This window comes from Callorhinus ursinus, unplaced genomic scaffold, assembly GCF_003265705.2.
Source record: "Callorhinus ursinus isolate GAN/ISIS: 27379988/994484 unplaced genomic scaffold, GSC_fseal_2.0 scaffold18, whole genome shotgun sequence".
NCBI lineage: Eukaryota > Metazoa > Chordata > Mammalia > Carnivora > Otariidae > Callorhinus > Callorhinus ursinus.
Genome location: NW_027397080.1, coordinates 24,346,440 through 24,360,351, shown reverse-complemented (window position 1 = coordinate 24,360,351; position 13,912 = coordinate 24,346,440). Strand labels below are relative to the sequence as shown.

The 13,912-nt window shown below is 54.0% G+C and overlaps 1 protein-coding gene across 1 annotated transcript in view; it reads left to right on the top strand.

The window, feature by feature from the left end:
- Positions 1-13,792, top strand: part of ARHGEF10L (Rho guanine nucleotide exchange factor 10 like) — a 106,689-nt gene extending 92,897 nt beyond the window's left edge. Inside the window, 4 exon segments of the mRNA XM_073903280.1 lie at positions 4,606-4,780; positions 11,765-11,887; positions 13,114-13,571; positions 13,573-13,792. Coding sequence (XP_073759381.1) covers positions 4,606-4,780; positions 11,765-11,887; positions 13,114-13,571; positions 13,573-13,653 — 837 coding nt within the window. The 3' untranslated portion in view covers positions 13,654-13,792.
- Positions 13,793-13,912: the final 120 nt, after the last annotated feature.

Here is a 13,912-nt window from a genome sequence, read left to right as displayed (position 1 = left end):
TTCAGTTTGCCGATATTTTGTTGAGGATTTTTGCATCTATGTTACTGGCCTGTAATTGGTATCAGGGCTGGTTTTGGTGTCAGGGGTGACGCTGGCTTTATAAAATATGTTTGAAAACTTCCCCTCCCTTCAATTTTTGGGAAGAGTTTGAAAAAGGCAGGTATTAAATCTTCTTTGAGTGTTGGTAGAATTCACCAGTGAAGCCCCCTTGTTCTGGCCTTTTGTTTGGTGGGAGGTTTCTGATGGCTGTTAAAATCTCCTTGCTCTAGTAATCATTCTGTTCAGATTTTCTCTTTCTTCAGTATTCAATCTTGGAAGTTTATATGTTTCTAGGAATTTATCCATTTTTTTTCTAGGATAGGAAACCTGTTTTTTTTTTTTTTTTTTTCTGGGCTGTTCAGGGTGTTGGCGTATCGTTGTTCATAGAAGACCCTGATGATCCTTCATGTTTCTGTAGTTTGAGCCCCACATCTCCCTTCTCATTTCTGATTTTATTTATTTGAGTTCTCTCTCTTTTTTTCTTGGTTAGTCTGGCTAAGGCTTTGTCAATTTGGTTTACTTTTTCAAGATCTTAGTCTCATTGATCTTGTATATTGTCTTTTTAGTCCCCACTTATTTCTGTTCCAATCTAATATTTTCTTCCATCTACTAATTTGGAGGTTTGTTTGTTTCTTTTTTTTTTCTCTCTAGTTACTTTAGGTGTAAGGTTATATTGTTTGAGATTTTTCCTGTTTCTTGAGATCAGCCTGCATCGCTAGAGACTTCCCTCTTAGAACCACCTCTACTGCCCCCCCACCCAGATTTTGAAATATTGTATTTTTGTTTTCATTTATCTCTAGGTATTGTTTTGTATTTCTTCTTGGATTTCTTTTTCGACCCATTGCTTTTTCCATAGCATGTTTTTTAATCTTCCTATTTTGGTGGTTTTTTTCATTTTCTTCTTGTAATTAATTTGTGGTTTCATACCATTGTGGTTGGAAAAGATGCTTGATAAAATGTCAGTTTTCTCGAATTTGTAGAGACTTCTTTTGTGCCCAGCATGTGATCTATCCTGGAGAATGTTCCATGTGCCCTTGAGAAGAATGTGTTTTCTGCCACTTTTGGGTGGAATGTTCTATAAATACCTGTTGAGTCCATCTGGTCTAATGTGTCATTTAAGGCCGATGTTTCCTTATTCTTTGTTGTTGTCTGGAAGATCTATCCATTGATGAAAGTGGGGTATTAAAGTCTTCTACTAGTATTGCATTGCTGTCAGTTTCTCCCTTTAGGTGTGTTAAGATTTGTTTTATGTATTTTGGTGCTCCCTGTTGGATGCATATGTATTAGTAAAAGTTATATCTTCTGGATTAATCTCTTTATCATTGTGTAGTGCTCCTGTTTGCCTTCTATTACAGTCTTTGTCTGCAAGTCTATTTTGTGTAAGTATCTCTACACCAGCTTTCTTTTCATTTCCATTTGCATGGAATATCTCTTTCTGTCCCTTCGCTTTCAGCCTGTGGGTGTCCTTACTTCGACATCCGTTTCTCATAGGCAGTGTATAGATGGGTCTTGCTGTTTATCCATGCAGCCACTCTTTGGCTTTTGAATGGAGCATTTAGTCCATTTACATGTAAAGTAATTGTCAATGAGGGTATACTTATTATTACCGTTTTGTTAATTGCGTTCTGGCTGTGTTTGTAGTTGCTCTCTGTTCCTTTCTTCTCTTGCTCTCTTCCCTTGTGGTTTGATGGCTTTCTCCTGTTAGGTTTAGATCCCTTTCTCATTTTCTTTTGTGTATTTCCTTGTGGTTACCTTGAGGTTCACGTAAAATCTCCTATGACAATAGCGGTCTGTTTTAAGTTGATAGCAGTGTAATTTTAAACACATTCTAAAGCTTTACCTTTTTACTTCTCACCCCTGATGTTTTATATTTTTGATGACACATTGTATATTTTTTAATTTTGTGCTTCCCTTAACTAGTTATTGTGATTTTAGTTAATTTTACCAGTTATGTCTTTTCATCTTTACAGTTGCTTTATAAGGATTGATTCACTGTCTTTGCTATACGTTTACCTTTTCCAGTGAGATTTTTACTTTTGTATGTTTTTGTACTAGTAATTAGTGCCATTTCTTTTAAGCTTAAAGGAGGCCCTTTAACATTTCTGGTAGGGCTGGTTTGGTGTTGATGAATTCCTTTAGCTTTTGCTTATCTGGAAAGCTCTTAATCTCTCCTTCAGTTCTGAATGATAACCTTGGTTGGAAGATTTTTCCTTTCAGCACTTTAAATGTGTCATGTTACTCCTTTTTGGCCTGGAAAGTTTCTGCTGAGAAATCTGCTGATAGCTTTGTGGGGTTTCCGTTGTACATAACATTTGGGTTCTCTCTTTATCCTTAACTTTTACCATCTTAATTACAACATGTCTTGGTGTGGATCTCTTTGGGTTCATCTTGCTTAGAACTCTGGGTGTTTTGGACCCAGAAGTCTGATTCCTTCCCCAGATTAGGGATGTTTTCAGTCATTATTTCTTCTTTTCTGGCCCTTTCTCTCTCTCTTCTCCTTCTGGGATCCCTATAACACAAATGTCATTTCACTCGATGTTGTTCCAAAAGTCTCTTCAGATGTCTCCATTTTTCTTAATTCTTTTTTCATTTTGCTGCACTGTGTGGGTGTTTTTCATTGCTTTATTTTCCAGCACACTGATTTGTTCTACTTCATCCAGTCTGCCATTGGACCCCTCTAGTGTATTTTTCCGTTCAGTTATAACTTTCGTTTGGTATTTTCCTATATTTTCTATCTCTCTGTTGATGTTCATACTGTGTTCATCCATTCTTCTCCCGAATTTGGGGAGCATCTTTATGACCATCACTTTGAACTCTTTATCAGGTAGTTTGCTTATCTCTGTTTCATTTAATTCTTTTTTTAAGGTTTTGTCTTGTTTTTCAATTTGGAACATATTCCTCTGTCTCTTCATTTTGCCCTACTCTGTGTTTGTTTCTATGTGTTAGGTGAGTCACCAAACTCTCCCAGTCTTAAATGAGTGGCTTTATATAGGGGATGACCTGTGGGGCCCAGAAGTGCAATCTCTTTGGTCACCAGAGCCATATGCTCAAGGGGTGTCCCCCTTGTGGGCTGTGTGTGCCCTCCTGTTGTGGTGGGGCTGTGGTTGTGGCACACTGGTGGGTGGGGCTGGCTCCTGGCCTGGCTGGGGGCATGTCCATGGCTGCTGGGGTACATTGGTGGACAAGACTCTCAGTGGAACACACTCACTGGCACTAGCAGGTTACAAGGAGAATCCAAAATGGTGCCCACCAGTATCAGTGTTAGGAAGGTAGACTGATGGTCCTACCAGTGGCTCCAGCCTCAGTCCATGCGGAGAGCCCCTGATATTTTCTGCCACTCTGACGGACCCTTTAAGGTTGTTAATAAATGGATCTTCTTTATCAGAGGTGTATGCTTTTTTATCAAATTGGTGTTTTTGACTGGTTTCCAGGTTGAGTGAGTGTGTGCAAGCCCCTTTAGAGTGAGTTTTCTGTTCCCTTCAGTTTTCTAGTGTTCCTGAATGTAATCCCCATTGATTTTTTTTTAAAGATTTTATTTATTTATTCATGAGAGACAGAGGGAGAGAGAGAGGGAGAGAGAGAGAGAAGCAGAGGGAGAAGCAGGCTCCCAAGGAGCAGGGAACCCGATGCGGGACTCGATCCCAGGACCCTGGGATCATGACCTGAGCCGAAGGCAGATGCTTAACGACTGAGTCACCCAGGTGCCCTCCCCATTGATTTTCAAAACCTGGTGTTTTGGGGACTCGTCTCTCCTGGGCAGGATCTAAGGGTTGGGGTGCCTGAGGTGGAGCTCGAATTCCTCATTCCTCAGGGGAGTTCTGTACCTTTGCTGCCCACAATGTTCCCGACTGTGATGTGCCATGGGGGGGGCTCTCTCCAGGGGGGGGTCTGTGTCTCTGCCTCTTGTCTCGTCTCGATGGTGTCCCTTTATCTTTTGTTGTGGAGGCTCTGTCGGTTCAGGTCCCTTTCAGGGGGAATTATTCCATAAGCAGTTGTAGACTGTCGTGTCCATGGGAGGAGGTGAGTTCAGGATCCACCATCTTGAACCCAGCTCCCTACTGTTTCTGGGTTTACCAAATTTTGGACATTATGTGTTGCATCCCTGCTGTAAAAGGTTAGGATTTGACTCATACCACCCACCTCCCTTCCCTGATTATTGTTTTGTTGCGTTTGTAACTCTCGATAACGTACGTAGGCTGCCACCTCCTCTTGCATTGACTTTGGCCCTGACTTTCCCTTGTGTCACAGGGGCTTGCCGGAGCCTGGTGTGTCAACTCCTGAGAGCTGACTGTGTGCGTGTGTTACCGTTTTCCTAGCTCCTTGTATCATGTGGGGAGCTTGTGATGGGCCACATTAGAAGTTTTTATACCACAGGGATCGGCCGAGAGGACAAACCAGGATTCCCTACCCGTTGTTAAACATTTATCATCAGCACACCACTGCCGGGCTCCTGAGGTTCCCTTCTGGCCCTGAGTCTGGTTCAGGCCGAGGCTAGATTAGCTTGGCCCCCTGAGGCTCAGCCAGAGGGCCCAGCCCAGCACCGACACCCTTCTCCCTGTGCCACAGCAAAGCTTTGAGGCGCACCAGGACGAGACCGTGAGTGTGACACACATGGTAAAGGCAGGCAGCGGCGTCTGGATGGCCTTCTCCTCCGGCTCCTCCATCCGCCTCTTCCACACCGAGACACTGGAGCATCTGCAGGAGATCAACATTGCCACCAGGACCACCTTCCTCCTGCCGGGTGAGTCTGCTGCTGGGCATCATGCCCTGCCATCCTGGGCCTGTGCAGTGGAGGAGCTGACCTTCGTGGAGTACCTTCCACGGCCGGGCAGAGGTGCGTCCGGACCGGCCCACGTTGTTAGCCCTCGTAGCAGTGTTTGGCCGGCTTTGGAAACTGGCCTCCAAGAGCGGAGGCAGCAGGGCTGGAATTCGAACTTAGGGCTGTCATTCCCAAACCTCTCTTGCTGTAATCACTCTTCCCTCTCACTTCTTTTTTTTTTTTTAGATTATTTATTTATTTATTTATTTATTTATTTATTTATTTATTTGACAGAGAGAGACACAGCGAGAGCAGGAACACAAGCAGGGGGAGTGGGAGAGGGAGAAGCAGGCTCCCCGCGGAGCAGGGAGCCCGATGCGAGACTCGATCTCAGGACCCTGGGATCATGACCTGGGCCGAAGGCAGACACTTAACGACTGAGCCACCCAGGCGCCCCCCTCTCACTTCTGGCGGGAAGTAAGGCTCCAGGCTCAACAGACTCTCCCAAGTCGGGCAGCTGCTAAACAGTCATACTGGGTGGGAACCCAGGCCCATCCATACCTGCCACTCCTCAGGTTGACCAGAGTCCCAGTTCCGCCTCACGTCACATACAGAATGTGAGGTGAGGGGAAAGAGAGAAGGCTGACCAGAGGTCTCTTTCTTTAGAGGTTTTTCTAAGAAAGGCAACTGTCTCGGTTTGCTGGTTGGGGTTTGGAGGCAGCGGGGAGAGCGAAGGGCTAGGGCGTCATCCCCTTGGGGCCCTGCTTCCACCTGCTGAGCTGTTGGTGATACTCAGCGGAGAGGAGGAAGATTGGAGCTCCCCTAACACTCTGCTACTCCCTGCATCTGCTCGAGGCCTCCGTGGCAACCCCATTCCCATCTGCTGCCCGAGATGCTGCCCAGACCCTGCAGGCTATGCCGGGGGGAGCCAGGGCAGACGCCTGCTCAGGGCCCATTCCCACCCCCAGCTGGCTTTAGAGCTTGGCCCAGCTTCCACCAGACAAACAGACTGTCTGCGAGGATGCAGAGGCTCCATCCTGTCCAAGCTGGGCCGGGTTCAGCAGCTGGGAGAGCCGAGGGGCCCTGGGGCTAGGGACACGGGGCTGGCCTGGCAGGTGGGGAGCTAATCGTTACAAGGACTCAGCAGATGGGCCATGTGGAGGCCAGAGTGGCCATGTGCTGAGCTGGCGGACTGATCTCCCTGTTCTATGAGGCCGGGCCAAGGGCAGGCACATTAGCCAGAACCTAAGGGGCTGTGGGGGCCTCTGTCTTACCCCAAAGGCCTGGTCCCTAACCCCAGAGATCACCCTGGCCCCTGCTTCTTCCTGCCACTCACAGTAGTGGTCCCCGGGTCTGGACTGGTGGTGATAGGGGGCGGTGGTCACTAAGCCCAAGATCAGCGGTGGCAGGGACAGCGTGTAACAGCCGCCTGCCACGCGCCCTGCCCCAGCCCTGCACTGAGCTGGGTTCCGAGGGCTTTTAGATACGGGGCCTCACTTCACGGTAACCCACGGAGTGGGGGTTGTCCCCCTCGTACACGTGCGGAAGCTGAGGTTTGCTCAGCAGGAAAACGTGGCTTGTCTGTGGTCCTGCAGTGGGCCTGAAGCAGGGCCCGGAGTCCCCTGAGAGTCCCCCTATGGGGAACAGAGGAGAGATGGTTTCAGAGGTGGCCCGAGTCCTGGCTTGGCCACCGTGGGGCCCGGGCGGCTCTCGCTGCCTCCTGGGGCCTGTGGTCCCTCTGTGGGGGCAGAGGTGGTTCCTGGCTCAGAGAAATGCCTCCAGGCTTGGGAAGGCACCTTGCCCAGGCTTGGAGTGTGAGTGAGGGGAATCAGTGCACTTTCTGGGGTGTGCTGTGTGGGCCTGGGCTGTGGTTCTCGTCCTCCTCTTTTCTTCCTCCCTCCCCCCCCCCCCCCTTCCCTCTTCCTTCAGTTTCATTGTGTTTCTCAGTATTTAGCCATTATACAAGGTAAATCCGTTTTAACTATGATAAGAATTTCTTTATATCACAGAAATATTTCCACACTTACACTGAGAGCTAAATTATTTCAGGCTAGCAGAACAACAAAAAAAGTGAGCCTTTTAAATCTCCTCGGCCTCCTCTGTGGAGCAGGGGGAGGGAGAGGAGGGAGCCCCTTGTTGTGTGGGCAGAGGTCAGAGGCGGGACTGGCCGGCAGAGCCCGCTGCAGGTGACATCGCAGCCCCTCCGCAGGCTGCGGCTTTATGTCACCTTAAAATGCATCTGCTCGCTCACCGGCTTACTTGTCCTTGGCCGTTCCCCTTTAAGGAAGGAAGGGCAGGCCCTGTCCTTATGATTATGTCAGAGCCAGGTCAACGGAGACCCCGGAGGGGACATGACCGGAGGTCGCGCTGCCGGGGAGGCCAGAGCCAGGACCCGAATCGCACCTTCTCACAGGCTCACTGTACAGCATCCCCAGTCCCGGGCCTCAGTTTCCCCATCTATACAGGGAGGGGCCAAGATCCGAATGGGAGCAGGACAGACCAGACCTGGAGTCGGGCTGGCTCTGTGCCCTCCAGTCCCGTGACAGGCAGCGAGCGGGGAGCCTCGGGACCCCCAGTTGCCGCCTCCCAGGGAGGTTGGGGCCCCGTCCTTGTGACCATCCCTGCCCTTCACCACATGGGCTCTGCGGGCCACACATCCGGGGGCCTCTCTGCTCGGCCCCACTGTCCCGCCCATGTCCTCCCGGCTGCACCTGCTACGTCCAGCGGAGAAGCCACGTCTCGCTCACCAGCCCTCCCCGGGGCTGGCCCATCGGGGGCGGGGGCTGAGGTTCTGGGGGGCAGGGCGTCCCCGAAGGTCCCCAGGGGTTACTGCCCTGGGCCCCCGTCCCCAAGCCTGGCAGTTCCTGCTCAGCCCCACCTGCCCGGCCAGGACCCCTCAAGCCCGAGGAGAGCAGGGCCGGAGCTGCCGCGGGGGGTGGGGGGCGGCTTCCACCTACCTCACACGGTGCCCCGGTGGAAGGTCAGCAGAGCAGGATTCTTCAGTTCTTTACCAGAGATATTTTTAAAAGGTTTTTAAGCATTTTTTCTTCCCCCACACCACCAGATGAAATAATTGCATAATTAGTAATAAATTTGTTCCTCTTCTAAGTGTGGATTTTTTTAAGGGCGTGTTAAAAATTTATCACGCTTCCTTCCCCCGACCCCTTTCTTCCACTCATGTACCCGACTGGGATTAATGCTTTTTTGAACCTAAAGCCCCCCTCCTCTTAACTAGACAGGTCATTAATAAAATGTTCTCTGAGAGCCGGAGCCTTTTAAAGTTGTATATCTCCAGATAGATGGCTTGGGTGAGTTGAACACGGCTGCATTAAGTCTCTGTGATAAAATATTTATCCACCATTAGAATTTTTTTTTCTCTCGGACTGTTTGTGAAGTGTCTTGCTCTTTTCCTCGAGGCAGACGGGGAGGAGGAAGGGCTTCAGAATGAGATCTGCAGATGAAGTCATTTCTCAGGTCTGGCACCTGCTGCCTCCCTCACATTGGCTGGGTCTTGGCTGTCCGGTGGGGCCGGGAGGGTGTGGGGGCATTGGGGGATGGTCTCTCCCGGGGCTCATGGCCCCAGGGGCCCTGGAAAAGGAGGTGAGGCAGAGGTATGAAAAACGTGCCCCTGTTCGCTCTTTTGCCTTAAGTATTTTTGTGGGTTTGTGGCTCTGATGGAGTCGATCTTCAGCCATGAGTCCAGGTCCTTTCCATAATCACAGACATTGTCCCAACGGCTTCCTTTCATTGACCGTACTCGCTGGGCTCAGGGCTGGGCCCACTGTGTGTCTGCATTACACACACACGTATAATTCTAATAATCATGAAATAAAGTGAGGTCGGTTTATAATCCTCCCTGAGAGACGAGAGAAAGAAAGCGGCTCGTCAGTTCGCGCATCTAGTACGTGACGGCAACGCCCGTGTTCTTTTTCGCTCTGGCGCTTGCGTTCGCTTGTCCTGGTGCTCGTTCCCTCGTGCGCTGGCAGACACTCTCGAGAGCCAGGGTGCTGGCCCGGGAGCCGGGGGATCAAGTGCGCAGGTAAGCCGCTGCCCTCGCCCACACACGAGGCTTCCATCTGGGGAGCAAGCAGTAAGGGGAGGTGGGGCCACAGAGACCTCGCCCCGGGCCAAGCGGGAGCCAGGTGGTGAGGAGGGGGAGGGGCAGCCTGCACCGACTCCAGGAGGGCGGGCCGCACCGTCGCTTGGCCCCCAGCCTGCCCTGCTGGCTTGGCCGCTACACTTTCTGAACCGACCAGGGCGTGGGGCAGAGTCCAGGCATCCAGACCCATTTGTGCAATCGCCCTTGCTGTCCAGAGGCGAACTGGCTTTTCTTGCGGGGTTTGCATCCCCACACTGAATCAGGACCGCGAAGAGGTCTCTCTGAGTTTGTATCCTGTTGCCTGGCGCGTCTGTCCCACTGCCTGCAGACAGTCGCACGTGCATCTCGGGCTGCGCATCCAGGGGGCAGTGTGGCCTTCCGACCCAGGCTGCTCCCCAATCTGAGTCCGAGGCACTGCCATACACCCAGCTGCCCGGAGTTGTCCTTCATTCTTGTCCGCTCTCCCTACCCACTCGAGTCTGTCAGTGGGTCTGTCCGTCTACTTCAAAATGGATCTCGAATGCCCTGGCTCCTCATCATCTTCCAGGCCACCGTGGCGTCTCGCCACCACTGTCTCTGCCTGGCTGGTCTGCTCGCTCCCTCCCTCCTGTCCTCTACCACTCTGCGGCTAAAGCGTTCCTCCAGACCAAGTCACCTGCTCCTCTACTCAGACCTTCCAGTAGCTTCTCACCTTGCTCAGAATGAATAGTCTGGTCCTTACCCCGGCCCACCTGCTCTCCAGCTGAGTTTGAGTTTGAGTTTGCCCCTATCCCTGAGCTGGGCTAGCTATAGTCTGCTCCTGCCACCCACTCATCCTTGCCACAGGGCCTTTGCATGTGCTGTGTCCCAGTCCTTAGCTTGGGACTTGGCGTGGCTGCCTTATCCTTGTCCTCCAGACCTCACATCCCCACACCTGCTTCCCCATCCTTCCAGAAAGCAGAGTGAGGCAGGAAGCTTGGAAATTCTCCTGCCCACTCCTTGCCCCGTCCCCCGTTTGAATCCTCTGCCTGGTATTTATGTTTCTTGTTTATGTTTTCCCTTCCTCTTTCCCCTCTCCAAACAGCGCTAATCGGTAGCCACTATTAACGAAAACTGAATAAAATAAAACATTCGGTGCCTCCATCCCACCAGCCACATTTCCCGTGCTCACCAGCCACATGTGGCTAACGGCTGAAGAATTGAACAGTGTGATAGGTAACATTTCCATCATCATGGAAAGTCCTAGAGGGTTTGCTCCCCAAGAGCAGAACTGTGTGTGCGGCTCCCACCGTGCCTCCAGCACTGAGCGCAGAGTCCCGTGCCCAGTAGGCGCCTGGGATGTTCCGGGGTGCCGGGCAAGTGGGTCGGTGATGGTAGAGTATGCTGCGTCAGACAGGGCTGCATGAACTCCAGCGCGGTAACCCTGGGGAGCCACCCCTTCTGCTCGGAGGAAGCCCACACCCCTACCCGTTTGGAACTGCAGTCATTTGCTCAAGAGCAGAGAGGTGGCCGCAGTGTAGACGGTAATCAGCACACCGGAGCCTGGCTCCCAGCCTGCACCCACCAGCTGGATGACTTCTTTGGACCTTAGTTTCCTCCCCTGGAAAAACGGGCACAACACTGGTGTCTTGTGTGTGTCCCAGCCGCCGCGAGGCTTCCGTCAGACCAGAGCAGGTTTATGTGTGCTTTAGATACTCCAAAGCAGTGTTTCTCTAAGTGCAGTCCTCAGGCCAGCAGCAGCCGTGTCACCTGCGTGCTTGCCAGAAATGCAGTTTGGGGGCTCACCTCTGGGGGTGTGAACTGGCTGGGGGTGTGGATGCATGCCCAGGTCGACAGCCAGGGCTCCAAGCAGCATTTCACATACCCCATGGCATGAACGTGATCTTCCTTTTAGGGAGGTGTGAGCCCCTCCAGTGGGGCCAAGGGTTCGGCCCTTTAGAAAGGCAGGAGTCTGAGCTCAGGCCCTCCCTCATGCCCCTTCCCGTTGCCCAGGGTTGTTAACAGTGGTAGGTGGCCGATGGCGCTTTCTGTGTGTGCCATGGGCCGGGCACTGGGCTCAGGGATTTACATTCATTCATTGACTCATTTAATCCTCGGGACGAGGCTGTGGAATAGCATCATCATCCCCTTTGGCTGGTGAGGAAATGGCACAGAGAGGCTTAGGGCCTGGCCTGGGTCGTGTAGCTGGGACGTGGCAGGGCCTGGGTTTGAGGCCAGCACCGGTCCCTGGAGCCCACACCACGCAACCCCCCTGTAAAGAGCCAGGGGGACCCCAGTGCTCTCCCTGCCACCGCCAGTCTCACTAAAATGAAGAGACAGCAGCAGGGGGACAGCCAGACAAGAACTAATGTGGACTGACATCAGCAGGCCCGTTTCTGGCACAGAGTTGCCCACGTCACTGGCGGGCCGGGGGGCTGCTGGGTGCGCTCGGCCTTCACCCGGGGGAAGGACCCACGTGGGCAGGATGGCAAGCCTGTGCTGGAAACCGAGGGGCCACAACAGACAGCCAGTGCCCACCCCCACCGCTTCTTGTATCTGTACCGGCCCCCGCCCCGTGCCTCCGTGCGCACCAGCATCTGCTTCACCCTCAAACCCGCACCCTGCCACGGAGGGCCCCCAGGGGCCAGCACCATGCTCTGTGGCGCTACCCTCTCCCATCCTCACGCAGCCCCACTGTACTCAGGTGGAAACTGAGGCTCGGGGATGCAGGGGCCGGACTCCAGCCAGGTCAGACTCCCAGACCCACGTCCCAACCACAGCCCCATCCAGCTTCCTGCTTGTCTCACCCGAGGAGCCGGACCATGCCCCTTCCTCACCTTGAAGCCCCCAGAACCCACCGCCGCCCCCGCAGGAGGGTGTGCTGCTCATGCTGGCTTCTCTCTCCACAGGCCAGAAGCACCTGTGTGTCACCAGCCTCCTGATCTGCCAGGGTCTGCTCTGGGTGGGCACCGACCAGGGTGTCATTGTCCTGTTGCCTGTGCCTCGGCTGGAAGGCATCCCCAAGATCACAGGTGAGGCTCTGGAAACCGGTCTTGGCAGGGCCTGGGAGTCAGCTGCAGATGGCTGGGGAGGGTGAGCCTGTGCCCAGAGGTTCACACTCTCTTCTGACATGGGGCATTATCTCCAGTGCCCCTGAGATCACAGGTGACACTGTGGCACACTGGAGTTATGTCATCCCGCCCCAAGGTCTCCCAGCTGCTTTCTGGGTCTCAGTTTCCTAATCTGGCCAATGGGCACAGTAGTGTGTGTTGGTCAAGTGGCTTCAGGATTGGTGGAGGCCGCTGACTAATGGCTGGGCCCCTCCTGTCCCCTCCCCACAGCAGCTTCAAAATGTCCAGGTTCCAAAGACCGACATAACCGAGGGCTCCTGCGGTTGGGGTCCATGTGCAAATGTGTTCCTATGGAGCAGCGGGAGGTCTGCCCTGACGGGGGTGCTAGGGCTAGGAGAACAAGGGCGGGGTCAGGGAGGACCCAGAGCCCTGGGCCCCTCTCTGCCTCTGCCCTGAGAGTGATGAGCAGCTGGGGGACCAGGGTGGGTGGGGTTGGGGGGAAGCCCTGAGGGTGGACCAGCCCAGCTGGAACGGGAGCCCCCCCCCCCCGTTCCTAAATCCCAAAGTCTCCTGTTTTTATCACATATGTCATTTTGTTCCCTGCGGTGTTGGTCCTTGGGTTGTAGGGATGCATCGGGCAGAGACCGCGCCCCCCCAGTGCTGATGGTCTGGCAGAGGCGGCTGAGGTCAGGGGAGGGGGCAGGTGCTGTGATGGCAGGTGTTCTGGGACCTCGGGGCCCAGAGACCGGGTGCTGGGCAGTCTGTGGGTGGAGTCAAGAAGGATGTGCTGTGGAGGAGCCTGAACTGGGCTTTAGCGGGTGGGGTGTAGCATCAGGTGGCTGGGGAAGGCTCTCCGGGCAAGGCCAATGGCTTGAGCAAAGGCAGGAAGACGTGCGGCTGGCTCAGGCGGGGGCTGCAGGTGCTTTCACACTGACGGTCCCCCAAGGGTTCCCCCCGCAACAGGTTTATAAGATCACTCCTCTTCCCTGTTCTACTCCTCCACAGAAAATGGCCCCAGAGTGTGGGAGAGCCCTCCCCCAGACCCAAGGCCTTCTGGAAGGTTCCAACATAGATTGCAGTTACCAAAATAATCACCACCACCCAGAAAGTTCGCCAAGAGAGAGGTGTGGGTGCCTCCCCTAAAGCCCTGGGCCTTCGGGCCCCTTCTCCCCGCCCCTTTCTTGCAGGGAAAGGCATGGTCTCGCTCAACGGCCACTGCGGGCCCGTGGCCTTCCTGGCCGTGGCTACCAGCATCTTGGCCCCCGACATCCTGCGGAGCGACCAGGAGGAGGCCGAGGGCCCGCCGGCCGAGGACGACAAGGCGGACGGGCCGGTGCCCGAGCCCACGCCCGTGCCCACGAGCCACGTGGGCCGAGAGCTGCCCCGCAAGAAGGGCATCCTCCTGCAGTACCGCCTGCGCTCCACGGCGCACCTGCCCGGCCCGCTGCTGTCCGTGCGGGAGCCGGCGCCCACCGACGGCTCGGCCCTGGAGCACAGCGAGGAGGACGGCTCCATCTATGAGATGGCCGACGACCCCGACGTCTGGGTGCGCAGCCGGCCCTGCGCCCGCGACGCCCACCGCAAGGAGATCTGCTCCGTGGCCATCATCTCTGGGGGGCTGGGCTACCGCCACTTCGGCAGCGCCCCGGGGGGGCAGCGGGCGGCCGGCCCCGTGCAGGGAGACGGACAGCGCCCTCCTCATCTGGCAGGTGCCCTTGACGCTATAGCCCCCGCCCGGGCGGGCTCTCCCCCTGCCGGGGGCCCCTCCCACCATCCGGGGTTCCGCGCCCCGGGAGCACGGGGGAGACTCGCCTTCCAGGGACCCCCGAGGATAGGCCTGGATCTCCCGGAGCTACCTTGGCAGAACAGAGGAGAACTTCTTTTTTTTTTTTTAAAAAAAAGATGTTTCAGAGTGTTCTGGGGGAGGAGTCTGGGTCTGGGGAGAGGATACCTCTGGAGGAAATGGCCTTCTTTTTAAAAGCAAAA